This window comes from Neophocaena asiaeorientalis, unplaced genomic scaffold, assembly GCF_003031525.2.
Source record: "Neophocaena asiaeorientalis asiaeorientalis breed wild unplaced genomic scaffold, Neophocaena_asiaeorientalis_V1.1 scaffold496, whole genome shotgun sequence".
Taxonomy (NCBI): domain Eukaryota; kingdom Metazoa; phylum Chordata; class Mammalia; order Artiodactyla; family Phocoenidae; genus Neophocaena; species Neophocaena asiaeorientalis.
In genome coordinates this window covers 1170780-1189228 of record NW_020174375.1, presented here as the reverse complement: position 1 = coordinate 1189228, position 18449 = coordinate 1170780, and the positions used below count along the sequence as shown (strand labels likewise).

Genomic DNA, 18449 nt, shown 5'->3' with positions numbered 1-18449 from the left:
GATAATCAGAGTTATGATTTAATGGTTTGTTTTAGTGAATGAAACTAAGCTGGTTATAGTACATTTGGTTTTAGAAACATGAAATAAAAGGAAAAATCCTATTCCCTACTAACATGCATTGAAGGGAATTCAGAGAGGAAGATAACCACGAGCCATTAATGATGAAAAAGAGTAAAAAATAAATATATAAATGATCTAATTCTCATTTTCTATCTGCTTGAAAATTTTAATAGTCCTAGAAAACTGCCTTTGGCTTCCATGTCATATTTGAAAGGATAATACTCTTCTAACTTTTGCAGACAGTCTTTCTTGGCAAGGAATGATGTCAGTCAAAACAACTGTGTAACAATTGTGTATACTTGCAACTCTCACTCTGCCTAAAATTAATAATTCCTATTAATAGTTTTTGTTAATTGCCTAAATAGGCCAATTTAATTGATTGATCCATATCTTATATCATACATAATTGAACTTTTTGTTTTGTTTTTATATAGGCTTGCCTTCAGTTTCTTACCCTTGCTAGAACTTCTGCAAGCATTAAAATGAGCAAAGTTTTTGTTAAGCATATCCACGATTAGCACCAAACTTGATAGCTCCAAAGTATAATCTACATGGAAGGGTGAAGGTCCTAAAGATGCATTTTCCAAGCACTTTTTATGGAACTGAGAGGATACCGATTATTTATATCAAAATAAGAAAAGAAAATGAGGAAGTGGGATGGCTTACAATCAGAACATAATTTTCTGACAATAAACTCTTAGCCATGTCATTCACATAGGTTCCTATAAAAAATTATGAATGGTACGGCTTCAGTCAATTCTAATATAAGTAATTATCCTACTTAGTTCCCTCTTAAGATGGTACAGTCTAGAGTTAATTGCTTTGTTACAAAGTCTGTGTTCAATATTTACTATGTGATTTGGGCAAGTTATTTTTCTAAAATAGGGATAATGGGAGTACCTATATCATAGAGTTATTGAAAGGAGTAAACAAGTGAGGATATATATCTAAAGTGCTTAGAATAGAACCTGGCAAACTGTAAATGCACAGTACTTTTGAACTATTATATTAATCAGTTTCTAAATTACATTGGGGAAGTTCACACAGTATTTGTTCTCACTAATGTTAAGCTATGTGAATATAATAAGGGATTTAAAACAAAACCTGCTACCTACCAGAAAGGGCAGGTGCATCAGCCTAAAGTATCCATCTCCAGAACAGAACAATATTACTACTTGTGAGAGGATCAAGATCAGAAAAGAGAAAGAATATGGGCTTCCCTGGTGGCGCAGTGGTTGAGAGTCCGCCTGCCGATGCAGGGGACATGGGTTCGTGCCCCGGTCCGGGAGGATCCCACATGCAGTGGAGCGGCTGGGCCCGTGAGCCATGGCCGCTGAGCCTGCGCGTCCGGAGCCTGTGCTCCGCAACGGGAGAGGCCACAGCAGTGAGAGGCCCGCATACCGCAAAAAAAAAAAAAGAAAAGAGAAAGAATAAAACAAGGGAATGAACACGTAAGTCAAGAGGAAGGCCAAAGTCTTTCTTCCTTATGGTCAGTTATCTCCCCCTCTCACCATGCTCTGCTATTATTTCCAATTAAACTAAATCTAATGACAGTACAAATGACGTGAATTTATCCTTCTTCCATCTGAAGCGCCATGGGGCTGTTTCTATAGTGATAAAATTTGCCTCTTACAGGCCTGTATTGATTGATATGATTGCTAATCTGTTTGGGGTAATATTTTTCCCTGGGACTAAATCTAGTAAGTTTAATTTAGCAGGTATTTGGCATTTGTTGATTTAATGTTTTAGATTTTTTTTAAGAACAACACCGAAGCTCTATAATATGTAAAATTCATTATTTTGCAGAGGCGTAAATTTAAATCATGTTATCGTTGTGAAACCAACATAGAAGTCAGCCACTGAACTAGTGAACTGGAACCTCTAACCCACTCTTTCATGTAATCTTTTAAAAAAGCAAATTTATTTAAGTTTTTAAGTTATTGTTCAAGTTTATGAGTTATTATTCAAGTTTATGGGTTATTCAAGATTATGAGTTAGGATACTTTTCTTCCACCCTAACAGAAGCAGTGGTTCTGCAAATAGCCTGTGCATTATTTGCATCTCAAAACATTTTGAACTAGAATAGAGTTATGAATTTACATGACTTAAATTTAATGGAATGCTCAAACTTTACTTGTAATGCTCTCACTAAGGGCCACGTGGTAGTATTGGTGATGGACTGAAAAAGATTCTAAGAGTGTAAGAGTTAATCTAAAAACTTTAAAAATTATTTTATTTATATATTCATACATATATAATTATTAACAGTTTAAAAGGAAGATCACAATATTTTTAGTTAACTTTATTTTTATAGTCATTATGTTAGAGGGGACGTGACAATCATTTAGGGGTTCTGTCAGGTCTTGGGCAGCAAAACAGGTAAATTGCAGAAAGTCTTTATGTTAGCTCCACTTCTCTCCCCCAGGACAGTTTCTAACACACTTCACATGCCATCTGTATGGTGTGTCAGTGTGTGGGTGTGCATACATGCCTGTGCACATGTATGAATGGAATTTAAACTTAAGTATGATTTTAAGATATCAGTAAGCAGAGTAGGAAGGTTTCATGTCATATGATCCAAAGGATTCAAAAAGCTCAATTTTATAATAAATTACCCTCTCCTCTTTACTCCTCAACTTGCTATTGTACCTTCACAATTTTTTTTTTTTTTTAAGATACGGAACACCCGATTCAGTGAAATTTTGCACAGAAGCCCAAAATGAAATACAGTGAAACCAAACTTCTCTGGTAGGTGACCCAGGTAGCAATGTCCATAACTGCCTGCCACCTATTCTACCCCCTGCACTTTCTCTATCTCTTCCCCCTGTTATAGGTCAGTATGGAAGACCTCTTTTCAGAAGAAAATTTTGTTCCAGCAAAGGGAAAAATCATTGAGCTAACTTAAACCACTAATTCTCACTGAAATCAGCAGAGAGGATAGTAGAGTCCAGACTCTCCCTCTTGACATATGTGTGACATCTGTGACATCTGGCAAACTGGTCTCCATGATCCATTTCCCTCACCCATCAAAGGAAACTAACAATCAGAATGACTAAGTAAGTTAGGTTTACTTACTATATACTACACAGAAGTGTTGGTATTATCATCAGCAGGTCATTTATTTATTCATTCATTTCAGCACATATTTACTGAGGACCTATTATGTGCCAGAAACTATTCTGGGTCCTGGGAAATCAAAGATAAAAGTAAAATCTTTGCTTCATAGAATTCTGGTAGTGAGAGAGTCATGCAAAGTTGCTTGAGGGAATCGGGGAAAGCCTTCCAAGAGCATTTGCACAGTACCCAGAGGAAATGGGGACAAAGGACTGGTAATTTAGGTGGGGCAATGAAAGGAGAAAAATTGTTCCATCTTTTGAGGATAAAGCACTGCAAGGGCAGGTGGTCCTCTTGGGGTCTTGAGCATCTGGCTAAAGTTTTTTATACGTTGAAAAACAGGGCTTTCTTCAAGGCTCTCTCTCAATAAACCCTGCTTCAAGCAGCCTCTATCACTACACTTCTACAGTATGTTATAATTTCTGTGTAATTGTCTGTCTTCACCACTACACTGGGAACTGTTTTATATTATGTCCCTAGTCATTTACTGACAAATAAATGACATACACTTAATATGTACTGAATGAAGGAATGGATGGATGATTTAATGAATAAATAGGGAGAAAGTGTATATAGAGGAGGTGTCACAGCAAGACAGTGTTTTCTTACTTCAGAGTTTACTTTGGATCCTGTTCAATACACTGATGAAAACTATCCTCCAACACACTCTTTTAGGTAAATATGAAAAGCAAATCCTTTCAAGATTATGAGTTAAGATCGAATATATTTCTCTACCCAAATAGGAAGAGTGGTTCTAGAAACATGTCTCTAGCTCTCTCTCCATGGTATTTGAACTGTAGATGATGTGTACCATCTGGGTCCTTGGGACTTTAGAAGATGGTTCCTAACTCATCTCCATGCACTTGAAGTATATGTGACTTCAACATGTAATCTGTACAAGGCAAGCATTTACGAACAATGGGACATTCCAGGAATGAGCAGAGAGTAAGTGGAAAACTTTGTGTGAAATAGGGATGGGATATGTGAGGGGTGGAAGAGGTCTGTACAATAGGGTTTTCATCTTTTATGGACCTGGGAAACAGAGTATCTTTGGGAGAAAAGAGCTCAGGCACAAATATTTTCAGTTTAACAAGCCCACAAATCAATCTGATTATTCAGCAATTCAACTAGGATCTGCTTTACATCTCATAAACAAACACTTCTGGTTTTACCTTTTTGGGTTCTGGCATATTATTAATATAAATAGTGTAGATTCCACTTTTATTAAAACCAGCTTGATATACATCTGCACAGTCTCTAAATGGCTTTTCTTCCTCTTTTTTTCCTCCCTTTAGTAAAACTGAAAAAAAAAAAAAAAAAAAAAAGATTGCAATATGTGAATATCAGTACCATTAGTGCCCAAATGGACTCTAAGTATAGGTAAGCAAGTCTTCATTTCCTCCAAACAAATGTCAGTGTTGCATTTACTGAAAAATCAATCATAAGAACAATACTAGATTTTGAGGTGACTCACAGAATTACAAAACTATAGGAAAAATATATGATCAGTTTATAACTGAATACTTTTTATATTTTGCTTAATTTCTTGTTTTTTTCTCTATCACTTCCAGAACATCAACTCAAGGGACAAATAACCTGATCATGTAATACCTGCAATTGGTAACAATTTTGTCAGTTTCTCTAAAATTTCTAAAACGTTCTTACCTACATTTCATAGGAAAGTTTGAAAAATGCTAAAGCATTTTTGGAGGAGGGAGAGGTGAAGATAAATTCAAACATAAAAATATAATATGGAGGTTTAAGATGCTAAAAGAAGGTTGTACTGTTTTTCTGTGGCTTTATATTGAAGAGCTCCTAGAAATTTTTATTTTTAAAAAACTCTCAAAATAATTAAAAGGTAGAAAGAAGTCCCTGATCCAATTTAACTATCTAGAATGAAAAGGGAAGTAAACTTTGTTTTTTATTTAATGGTCTGAAGTTAAACTATCAGGTGGATGACATACAAATAGAAGAACAAAAATTAATAAAATTTGGCTGGGCTTCCCTGGTGGCGCAGTGGTTGAGAGTCCGCCTGCCGATGCAGGGGACGCGGGTTCGTGCCCCGTTCTGGGAGGATCCCACATTCCACGGAGCTGCTGGACCCGTGGGCCATGGTTGCTGAGCCTGCGTGTCCGGAGCCTGTGCTCCACAATGGGAGAGGCCACAACAATGAGAGGCCCGCGTACCGCAAAAAAAACAATTAATAAGATTTCAAATTAAGTTATATAGGTGGAAGAGCTCAGTAAAAGCTGGAAGTCAAGTAGAAAAAGAAATTTAATTAGAGATATAGTCTCTACTGAGAGGAACTTTATTTCATTCATTGAGCTTCAACCACTATTGTTCTTATTAATGAGATCAAAATACAAAAATGACTCATTTACTAGTCCTCAGCTAAAGATATAGGTGGTATCTTTATAAAATATTTATGATTTAGTATTTTCTAATAAATACATGTTATTTAAGCAATTTGTTTCATTAGCCTTTTTTTGAAGTTAAGACTAAGAATATTTTATAATCTTGCCCTTAAAGTCTCTGCTTACTTAATAATTACCTGCTTTCAATCACTTTGAGTCACTATGGTATTTTAAAATAATAATATCAAAGGTAAGCTATGAATCAGTGCTTTTAAAATGATTTAAATGTTCTAACAATCTAAAATACTAACCTGATTTATATTTGACACATGGTGTTACTAATTTATAGCTAATTAAAAATTAACAGTCTAATCTTTGTAGAAAGAATGACTATCTCAATATAAATATTACAAATTTTCAAAAATTACTATGGTTCAAGGAAATGAAATATCCATGTCATATATGTTGCTATAATAAAAATATAGAATTATAACATTTAATAGCATTATGGTTCTCTACATAGCTCCTGTTTGCACTAGTGGTTTCGCCTACTTATATTAAAAGCTACTTCTAAACACCACCCATCACAATTGCAAAATCAGGGACTTCCCTGGTGGCACAGTGGTTAAGACTGTGTGCTCCCCTACCTAAGTGTCCGTCATTGGATGAATGGATAAAGAAGATGTGGCACATACATACAATGGAATATTACTCAGCCATAAAAAGAAACGAAATTGAGGTATTTGTAGTGAGGTGGATGGACCTAGAGCCTGTCATACAGAGTGAAGTCAGTCAGAAAGAGAAAAACAAATACCGTATGCCAACACATATATATGGAATCTAAGAAAAATAAAAAGGTCATGAAGAACCTAGGGGTAAGATGGGAATAAAGACACAGACCTACTAGAGAATGGACTTGAGGATACGGGGAGGGGGAAGGGTAACCTGGGAAGAAGCGAGAGAGAGGCATGGACATATATACACTACCAAACGTAAGGTAGATAGCTAGTGGCAAGCAGCTGGATAGCACAGGGAGATCAGCTCGGTGCTTTGTGACCACCTGGAGGGGTGGGATAGGGAAGGTAGGAGGGAGGGAGATGCAAGAGGGAAGAGATATGGGAACATATGTATAACTGATTCACTTTGTTATAAAGCAGAAACTAACACACCATTGTAAAGCAATTATAGTCCAATAAAGATGTTAAAAAAAAAAAAAAAAAAAAGACTGCGCACTCCCAATGCAGGGGGCCCAGGTTCGATCCCTGGTCCGGGAACTAGATCCCACTCGCATGCCACAACTAACGAGCCTGCCTGCCAGAAATGAGGAGCCCATGTGCCACAACTAAGAAGCTGGTGAGCCGTAACTAAGCAGGCCACCTGCTATAAGTAAGACTTGATGCAACCAAATAAATAAGTAAATAAATATTTAAATAAAAACACACACAAAAAGAACAATTGCAATATCAACACAAAATAAGTAATCAGAGGACTAACATCATATGATGGTGAAGAAGCATTGCACAGAATGTATGCAAATAGCAATTAAAAATGAATATTTATATACTCAAAAGCTACTTTTAATGGCACTGGGCACGTCAGTGAATTATACAAAGGTCTTGTTTTCAAAAATGTCAATGCATTTCACTTGTGCTTACTTACTTTAAGCTAAATGGACTATTATTTTTCTAAAACTAAACCTTCCTAAATTCTAAATGCTTGCTCTTCTGTTGAAAATAACCAAATCAGATGCAAAAAAAAAAAAAGGATGTAAAGAAATAACTAACTAAAATTTATAATCCCTTGAGAGGATGAACAAACAGGAAGATGTGGTCAAGAGGAATTCAACGGTAAACCCATTTTTCTTTTTTGGGTGAGAGGTGGGGATAATCATTTATCTAAAGAAAGAGAAAACGCTTTCTTGTTCAATGTACCACTTCCTGCCCTCCCTTATTTAGTTATGTAAGGAGAATGCACTCCCTTCCCACTTCTCTGCCACCTCCCTTCCCCTTTTCTTTTCCTCTTCAGGATGAAGTGGGTGAAAAGACTGTTGTTGGGGAAGAGGGAAGCTATTTCACACACTTTTTCAATAACACAGAAAAAAGGAAAAAGTTGGATATTATCTTATTTTTCTGGAAACTAATTTATAAAAATGTTCCAACTATGGATGTTAAGTCTTATAACTGGAAAAATGGTTTGAGGAGTCTACCATAAAACGTACAGTTAGTGCTATGGTTATACTATGGATGCGTTGTTGTCATTGTGGCAACATATCTGATGTACATGTTTCATTTTCTTGAAATATAGTTTCATATTTTTTAAAAATTGAAATACATTCTTTCCAGATGATTAGACTGCTTGTTTTTAATTACTTACTAACTAGTAATATTATGCTTGAAAGTTTGATCCAGGCTACATTTTAGAGTAATATAGCACTTAAAAGCAATTTAAAAGTTTCATTCCGAGCTTACCTTTAATATTTGTATTATATGCTATGGTCTGAAGACCCCTTCTATAAGGGTAGATTGACTTTCAGAGTTTTGCTTTCTCTTTTTAATCTATAAAGTGGGGAATTTATACATATCTCTGAGGCAAGTATGTGAATTACATAACGCAGAGTGACTGAATTATAGTAAGTGCCAAGAAATGGTAGCTATTGCTGTTATGATAATAATGATATCATCAATGGCAACATTATATTCTTATTCTTTCTTATGGAAAGGACACTCAGGCTGTGGAAGGCTAGCCAACCCACTCAATGGAGTGGTGGATGCTGCTGTCTTCTACCCTCAAATATAAATACCGTAGCTGATGAAATGCAGGGAAGTTACAATTGACTGGTTACACTTAGGATTATATTGAGCTGGCCTCTCCTTGTCAGAGCTGGCTAATAATTGGCTTACTTCATTCACTGCCTACATCAAGGCACACCATTGTTAAGTCTAAAAAACCCAGGTAATCTAATCTTGCTGTATACTGTAAGCTTTATTTACTAAGAATTAAAGATTATTTCAGATGAAATGATATATGATGTATATAGCATATGCTGATTGTAGAGATTTAATCTCATAGCTTCAATTTTCATGCCTATTTTCTTTGTTAAATATTGGAGAATTCTGAAATTCAGTGTTATGGTTAGATATTGTAAAACTGGACACACAGTAAACATTTTAAAACACAGAAAGACAAGAACAAAGATGAATTAACTGAACATTGCAAGTGTCAGAACTAAGGATAAATTTTTGTAGGAGGCCTTGAGATTCAGCAAGATGGAAGATAATGCCTGGAGGAATCTAAGATAAATGACAAGAGACAAACATGGAAAACCTGATGGAAGAAGATAAAAGAAGCATCAACTGGACAGAGCAGGGAGGAGCAATCTTGATACTTGATATAGGTGTTTTAGCTATAGCTGTAAAAGTGGTTTAACTTATAATAATACACTGGTTTAAAAGCTGGTTTAAAAGCATGAATTCTTAAAAAATGATCTTTACATCTAAAAGTTCCGCCTTTGACCACATACTCTTATATTTTCCTTTCCCACTCTTTAATTCTTAATGAGTTTGTCTTTCTTCTAATTGAGAGTCTAGATCCCCACCATTACTATCCGCCTCTTCCTAGCCTCCTTTTTCTTTCTTCCTACCTTCAGCCTGAGAGTGAGGCATTTAAGCACGGTTCGGGTGGAATTGCTAGTGCCCTCCTTCCACTGTCCTTTCATCCACTAACCCCTTGTATGGGTAAATCCTGACCCAAGGAAGGACGTTTACTCACATTCTCACCCCCATTTCTAGACTGCAAACACTAAAGTGAGGCTATTTAATGCCATTCAAATGTGTACTTTCTAAAGTGAGCTGTGTTCTCTATGCTTCTCAGTCAAACCCTTGGTCATTTCTAACAGACTTTTTATTACATTTCCTGAAAAGTGTATTTCAAATCTTTCTACTTTTTTCAAGATTAAATCTCACTCCTGCCTTCTCTATTTATATATGACATTGTTTTATGGTTTACTATGACGATCAAAACCATTTAAAATAACTCTCCTCTACCTTTTTCCTCTACAGAAGTTGTCTTTGCCTATCTTTGCCCTTGCCTTTTGTGTTGACCTCTCTCAGTCCCTTTTCTACTTCTCTAATTGTCCTTCTCTTTCCTCTTCATTGCGTTCTGTTCCTCTCCCCACCTACCAATAGATGCTCACCAAGATTCTATTCTTGGATCTCTATTCCTTTTTCATCTGCTCTTTTTGCAAACTATCTTCTATGGCTTCAAACTTTTACACAGATTTCTAAGATACAAGCATTTCTGACACCACGTATTTGCTTCTCTCATGACCTCCAGATCCTCATTTCTACTTGCTTGTTGAGCAGTTCCTGATGCAACCCCAACTTTCATTTGTTTAATGTTACCTAATATTTTCTTCCGAAACCGATGTTTTCTTTTTCTCTTACTGATCCCACTATCCTTCCTCAGTTGTCATCGTTAAAAATTAATGAAAGCCTAAATATAAGACAAATAGACTGAGACTTAATTTGTCTCAATTTAAAAGACTGCCTCCTGTCCCTTCTTAGTTTAACCCATCCTATATTAACAATTTCAGTAAATATTGATTAAACATTTGCTATTTGCATGACTTTTTCAAGACAATGGAGATACAGACATAAGAAAACCACAACCTGTCCTTAATGTGATCACAGTCTGATGAGAGAAAGACCCATTAGTAGGTCTTCCATAATATCTCATGATAGCTACATCTATGATTAGTATCTTCCATGATAGGGAAAAACCCAACTCAAGCTGGCTGAAGCAAAACGATAATTTATTGAATCATGTAATTCAACAATCTAGGATAGAGCTTTAGGGAAACCATGATCAGGTTTCAAACAGTGTGATCAGGAATTGATTTACTTATCTTTTCCTTGACTCACTTGTTGCTGACTCTCTACCTGGTCACAAGATGGCTAGCAACAGCTTCTCAGTCTAATGGTACCAGTTTAAATATAATACCGAACAGAGATAATGTACACAATTGCTGTTTTGGAAATATGTATCAAGTGCATTGAGAGTAGGTGCAGAGACTACACTCTATTTCTGACCAGGTAGACTTGGGGAAGGCTGTTCAGAAGAGATAACACCTGAATGAATAAAACATGTAAAAAAGCTATCTGAACTAAATTTTAAGAGCTTGGTATGCCAGTTCAAAGACTTTACCCACATCAATATCAGCAAATAAATCTTAGGAAAGTCTTAGGAAGGAATCATTATTCATCCCTTATCTATACAACCAAATCTCTGGGATCTGAAGGGACAGAACAGGGACATAAGCAGGTGCATGTCTGTCTTTCACCAGCCAACATCCAGCCAATGAGCAACCTGAGACACTGACTCCAGCAGCTGTTAGCTTTATCTGGCCCTTGCCTTCATTTGCCTACTCAATTCCAACCTGGATGGCATATCTACCACTGGGCTGACTTGAGGGAAGAACCATGAAAGCTAAGGCAGAGGGTCACTTCAATTCAGATGAACCCTCAAGAGAAAACTTCCTGGAATGCGGAATTGGTAATTCTGAGTCTCAGAAAACCTAGTAGAGAATGCAGAAGACAATTAGCCTTGCTACCAGAGACAATATAAAAACCAGGAGCCCTTGATCCTACTTAATTCCTAATAAGTTGCTATAAAGGGATCAATTCTTCAATTATTCTTTTTAAATCTTAGATGTGGATAATCATTCATCTCTCTCCAGTATTTAGCAAACATCAGAATGTATGCAGATCATGTTATTGGTTTAAGGATATTTCTTGTGGTACTTTTTGGGCCATTAGCATTAAGGAGATCATAGTACTAGGAATTGACCCTAGCCCGTGATTTTCACACAACAGGTCACTGAAGGTAACTGAACACACAGATGAGTAAAATAGCATATCTGACAAGGTGCAAACAAGCAAAAAACGGATTGGTTAGATTCTCTAGTCTTCAGCCAGGTATGTGGGTATTTCATGGAAAGGCCATTTAAGAAATTCCCTGGTATCCTAATTTACTTGAAAGGACTTCTAGAAGTAGAAGAAGGTAATATTTTGCATTTCAAGGGTGTAGAAAATACGTTTAAAGGTTTGTAGGCGATATTCAATATTTCAATATTTTGTGGGTGGGTGAGGAAGACCTACCGATGATTTCATAAATACGTATCACATATGTATAGCTATATAAACACATAGGAATTTTAAGCTTATAAATTAAAACTTTCAAAATTGGTATTTTATTTCATATAAAATATATGTAGATGAACCTAAATATCTGTGGGTTGATATCTCAGCATGATTGTTTTTAACCTACAAAAATGGCAATTACCTATTTTTTAATCTAATATATATATATATAAAACATAAATTGCTATGTCACAATATAACAAACATATTATAAATACTTTCAATCTGAAGTCTTTGGTTAAGTAGCTAAAGGCTTCCTTTTTAAAAATCTACTATTCCTTTTCCTTTTAACTGTGGGATAAGGGAACACTTGAACAATGTTTACTTGCTGCATTATTATTTTTATTAAATTTTTTATAAAAAGAACTTTATTCTAATTTAAATTCTTTATGTGTATATATTTTGTAGATAATGTGTAAAATCTTAACTATCATCTTGGTGGAAATATAATAATCATGATCATAATAAAATCAACTAGCATTCATTGAATACTAATTATGTGCTCAACTCTGAATTTCTTGTGCTAAGTATGTTTTATATGCTTCATTTCATTTAACACTCATAAACATCTTATGAGATGGATTTGTCAATATATCATTTTATGTATGAGAAAACTGAAACTCTGAGATGCTATCTAACTTCACCAAAACTTATAAGTAGTGGAAGTCTTTAACTGTAAAGCCAAAACTACTTCTTACTGGCTTCTAAAGTAACGTCAGACCCAAACAGAACTCTAATACGTTATTTGTCACAGAGTGAATCCCCAGCAATACTTAGCTGAAAAGGTCCCACCCTAGGGTCTTAGGTGAATCAGGACAGGCCTTAATTTTGAATGGATATAGGCTCTTCTCATTGGAAGCAGGAAGTATGGGAAAATGACAGGAGGCAGAAATGACAAGAAAGAAGAAAAATGTTGACATGAAGATAGAAGAGAGGAACAGGTAGCAGAATTTTCTGTGAGATGGGAGCTCTCAGCAGAAATATGGCCCACATCTCAGCAGTGATGGCCCACAACCTCAAAAGCAAACAGAGGATTAGGCAGTAAGAGGTCCCTGAGCAGCCACATTGGGTTTCATAATGTCCATACCCTAAAAGTCATGCTGATCAGGATTTACCCCCATTAGTTTTAGATATTATTCTCAGAAGCCTAATTATTGATCCCCCAGCCTATGGACCATTTGCTAGAAGTTACAAGTTTAGAGGAGGGCTGGTTGGGGAGATGAGAGTGGGCATATGTCTGTGTTTGTGCTCATCTTCTAGAATCAGGCCTGAAAACAATGAGAAAATTGATAACTAAAAGCTTTTTTGTGGGTATGAGGAAAAAACAGTAATTTTTTAAAAGTAGGCAAAAATAAGAAATGATAATAGTTTGGGCAAAATATAACGTAAGGGATAAATTATACACTTTTAGAAAGGCATCATGGTATTATGGTATAAATTAATTCATGCTGATGACAATGAATTAAATTATTAGAAAAATCTTTTATGAAAACACTGCAGAAAATTTCCCATTACGATATTTTAAAATTTCCTTAAAATGTTACTACTTAAAGAGATACACTATGTGGAAAATATATTACTCATCACATATAACTGTAGGTAAATATATACATTTAAAAAATTTTATCTCTCTTTAATTTTTTGATTCTTACAAAGGAGTCATATTTAAAATAAGCCCTACACCCCTGCAATCAACTGTTCAGAGAATTTTTTTTTTAACATCTTTATTGGAGTATAATTGCTTTACAATGGTGTGTTAGTTTCTGCTGTATCACAAAGTGAATCAGCTATACGTATACATACATCCCCATATCCCCTCCCTCTTGCATCTCCCTCCCACCCTCCCTATCCCACCCCTCTAGGTGGTCACAAAGCACCGAGCTGATCTCCCTGTGCTACTGAGACGTATAAGGTACATAAACACTTAAATCCATGTGGACATACATAGCACCCTATGTCATACGTGGATTGCTAATTTTATGGTACTTGTTTCAGTGTGGAATAATGAAACATGAAGAAATTCTATGTATTTCTATTTTTGTTTGATTAGTGCATTTAAATAAATTTTCTAACACTCCACTAATGTGAAGTGACTCACATATGTAACTGAATGTATACAATGCATATTACACTTAGAGCAACTAAGAATGAAAAAAAATTACTAAAAGTTGAAAATGGATTTACACACAATCTTTGTTTAATCAAGTGATCATTCACTTTTTATAAAATTCATTTCTGTGTTTTCCCTTTGGGCACCCTGATGGGCAGTTATGAGTGCTACATGATCCTTGCCATTTGTTCAGAGGGTCATTTCATTAACAAAGATATTTCAGGTGTTTCATGTGTTTTAACTTTCCATATAATGTCTTCAGCCTGACTGGAATATGCTGATTTTGAATAAATGATTTCTCACGCATGTGGGAAGACTTAAAGGGCATCTTTTGTGCTCTGAGTGAACAAATAATTGATTTCAGCAAAAGCCATTAAAAATGGAATGAAAGTCCTTGGGCAATGCTGTAAAACATGGAGAGCAGTTGCCAGATGCTTTTGAAAACTGACCAAAAAAATGCCACTTTGAAGTTTTAAATAAATAAAGGCTGACTGTCACCACAGGTATGTCACTTTGGTTCTTACTCTTGTGGTGAGATATACTTGACGAATACTACTTTACCACCTGGGGGTATACATGGGATTCTACTCTAACTTTGGGTTTCCTCAGTCATTATGAGTGACATAAAATCAAGAGAAGATATGGAATGATTGATAGGAGTCATAAAATGCATGAGTTTGTCTAGGACACCAGGCAAACTCTAAGGTGTGCAGTACTTTTATGTTAAGCAATGTGGCAGCAGCACTGGGAATAGAAGTCAGTTGTCCTTCTTCCTGTTCTTTCTAGGCTACCATGCCCGCCCTCTTGATGGCATATGTCATAGCTGCTCCAAGACACTGGTGAGGAAACCACCTCAATCTAAGTCCTAGTTCTAGGGACACAGGCTGGGTTAATTTTGGTGGAGATTTGGTTTATTTGTGCACTTGCGAGTGTGTACATGGGGCCAAAGCAACTGGCAAAACCTTCCTTTAGAACAAAATTGTCACTTAAAATTAAACCCACAGTTCAAATTCACTGTTCTAAAGGCACTCACACTGATTGTGAAAACAGAATGTTCACACCTAAAATTAATTATGAGTACACTTAAAGATATAATAAAATTAAAAGAGGTTTGAGTTAATTGGTATTAAATTTAATAATTTAACTTTATCATAAATTCATCAAAAATTTTATGATTTATTTATCTATTCTTGGTAGGTCACATATTAGTGTGATTCCTTACCAGAGATGGTCCCACTCAGAATGTGAACATCCAAGCCAGTAGTAGGATGAGATTCCAATGTACTTAGAAGCAGTCATATTGTTGGTATTCTTTAATTGAAAATAAATGATGAGCTCCCATAGGAAGCTAAAAAAATTTTTTTTAAATTAATTTTTGGCTGCATTGGGTCTTCGCTGCTGCACGTGGGCTTTCTCTAGCTGCGGCCAGCGGGGGCTACTCTTTGTTGCGGTTCACGGGCTTCTCATTGTGGTGGCTGCTCTTGCTGCGGAGCAAGGGCTGTAGACATGCAGGCTTCAGTAGTTGTGGCGCACAGGCTTAGTTGCTCTGCAGCATGTGGGATCTTCCCGGACCAGGGCTTGAACCCGTGTCCCCTGCATTGGCAGGCGATTCTTAACCACTGCGCCACCAGGGAAGCCCTCTACAAATGTTTTTAATCATCAGCTTTAAAAGCTTCTTAGCATTTGACTTTTAGAAAAATCTTAAGCTAAAAGTCAATCTTTTGTTTATATATATTTAAGCCCAACCATATAGTTGCAACACTTTTCAGGGTTTATTCTTCCTCTGTTCTTAAAGCATAAGAGATTTCATAAGGGTTTCACTCTATGGTTCCTGTATTATACACATACTGAATGATGTTAATAGAATATTTTTTCCTTACTTTCTCTCTGAGTAATTATAGGTGCTATTTGGCTTAGTACAAAGTAACATAGCTTATCTGTAACTCGTATCCACTGTCCCATTTTGTCTCTGGACTTAGAAAAAAAAAAAAACCGTTGAATTGGACCTGAGTATCGATGAGTCCAGGAAATGATTTAGTTAAAATTATATTCAAAATATTTTGTGCTTCTTTGCTTTAGTGAACCAGGCCATGAAAGCACAAGAGAAGAAGGAACAGGGTTTGTTCACAGTAATGTTAGAACATCAAGGCAACACTCTTTTTTTCATGGCCTTTCACCCTGGTAACTTCCAGGCCCAGCTGGAATCAGGGGATATCCCTTTCCATTTCAGACAGTTTCGTTTCTGAAATTGAAACTCTAATTCCAAAAGAGAATTAACCACAAAATTTCAAATCTCCCCCAAAAGATGTGGTTTAGAAATAGTTCATGGGAGAGGTCAAGGACTGTATTATTTTTTATTTTGTTATCACTACTTTGGCTATCTGCTATTCACACAATTTTTTTTTTTTTTTTACGGAAATTACGGCTTTTCAAAAGGCAGATAACATGCTCCATCAAAAAGGAGAAACATACCATTTCCAAAAATAAATAGTCACTTTCCCCTTAAGCCATTAGGTTTTGTGAAAGGAAGTGCTAGAAGTGTGGTTCATTTTAAGGAAATTGTAAATGTTTGACATATAATTTTCTGTCAAGATAAAGCACTTCCCTCATTAAATGGAGACAAGTGCTCACTGTAGTGTTCAGCAGATGACTTCCTGTATTTTTCTTTCTCTTTCTACCTAATGTTAAAACGTGCATTACAAGTAGTCAACGATAACCAAGTATTTTACTAAGTCAATAAAAATGATATTTTCTATTTTTATCAGTGTTTATATGAGTAACATTCAAAAAGTTTTCATTTCCTCCCATCATCTGTGATGTTTTTAAGAGTTGTTCTTAACTCAAGGGACTTGCAGGAGTTCAAACTATCTCATCCCTTGACTGAATGATTTACTTCACAAACTCAGTAGACACTGCATAGGAGGTAAATTCCTTTCAGATGGTAGAATTATTCTGAGAACACAGCCAAATGTCCCCTCAGCACTGGAAAGGAAGCAAATGCCTCATTTCCCCTTTTCAGAAGGCCAGAAGACCGAAAATAATGATCAAATGCTCTGTACCACTGCAATCAGCCTCTGGGAAAGATACTTTAAACCAAATAATTGAGATCACTTAAAAATTTGTAGTATTAATCATTATCTTTCAGATGATCTGAAAGAAACTTTTAAAATAAACTTCAAGAGAAGCTCCTTATGATCTGAAATTTTAATACTTCATATTAAGGAACTAAGTATATAAACATGCTCATGTCTCTTGGTATTTAAGTTTCTTTTATTCCTCTCTACTCTCTGTGCTTCTCTACCCAGAACTGATATCTACCCTTTCAACATTCAACATTTGGATGTGGGTAGACAACATTTTCTGCTTTTACTTCATCTTACTCATTTTAGTCTTCAACCTATGCAATTGAGCTCTACAGTTTACTCAAACTCTCCCTATAGAAGGTAACAACCCAGTTCCAAAGTTCACTTCAGTCTGTTTTTTCATTTGACCTTTCTGCTTATTTGCCACTAAAATAAGACCCTTCATAACAGTCTTTTCTCTCTGCTATAACCCCTATTTTGGTCTCCTTTTTTCAGTCCCTTAAAGAACTCCCAATTTTCTGTCTTTGATTTTACATTCTTATTATGTTAAAATGAGTTCATAATATATTATGCAATTTCTGTATGTTAAATATTTCTGTAAATTCTCTGAAATTGTACACAGATTTGTGCCTGGGTATTTGCACTAAGTAGGAATGAAAGGTAGATTAGTTTTCATCAGATTCTTGAATGGATTTATAACCCCTAAATGGCTGAGTCATTGCTTTATACACACTTTCAGTGATTTCATTTGCTGCACGGCTTTACCAATTATCTCCTCTGAGGACACACCAATCTACACGCTCATCAGGATTTTACTACTGAACTCCTGACTCCCATTCCCCTACCTTTCAGAGTCTAACTGTCCCATAGTCACCTCAGTCCAATGCCTCAAACTAAATCCTCCCCCCAGAGCTTGTTTCTCTTCACATGTTACTGATTTTAAGAAATATCATCAAAATTAGTCAACCCAGAAACTTGGAATTTATAATATATTCGAGTCTACTTCTAAATAAGTGGTTATTTCTTGTTGATTCTAATTCTTCTTTATTCACGAATTTCCCCTTCACTTGCCTTTCCATTTGCCCTTGTTTGATCCTGACCTCATTATTTCTCTCCCAGAAGATCCTTTTGAGAATCTGATGAAAACCACCTTCAATCTACCTTTTCTCCCCATCATAGTATGGTGGATAATGTACAGACTCAAGAACCAGACTCTATGGGTTCAAATCTCAGCTTGTTCACTTGCTACCACTGTAATATTTGGGAGTTATTTACCTTCCCGTGCTTAATTTCATTATGTGTCACATAAAGTTAATAATAGCACTTAGCTTATAGAGTTGTTATCATAATTAAATGATATGCAAGGGGCTAAGAAGATTGGCTCATACTATCTAAGTATTTGTTAATATTTTAATAATGGCAAAATATCCACCTGGTCCCTCTATTTCCAGGCTTGTCAACTTTCTGATGCATTGTTCCTACGTTGTGACTGGGGTGATTTTTCTAAAATGATAAGGTCACCATTGTCCTT

General features: G+C 35.8%; 1 protein-coding gene across 3 annotated transcripts in view; it reads right to left on the bottom strand.

Annotated features, from left to right (window-relative positions):
• Nucleotides 1–18449, bottom strand: part of ANGPT1 (angiopoietin 1) — a 269150-nt gene that overhangs the window by 72238 nt on the left and 178463 nt on the right. For all 3 annotated transcript variants that reach the window (XM_024756325.1, XM_024756323.1, XM_024756324.1), the window contains exon 5: nucleotides 4347–4474. In XM_024756325.1, coding sequence (XP_024612093.1) covers nucleotides 4347–4474 — 128 coding nt within the window. The remainder of the gene's footprint in view (nucleotides 1–4346; nucleotides 4475–18449) is intronic.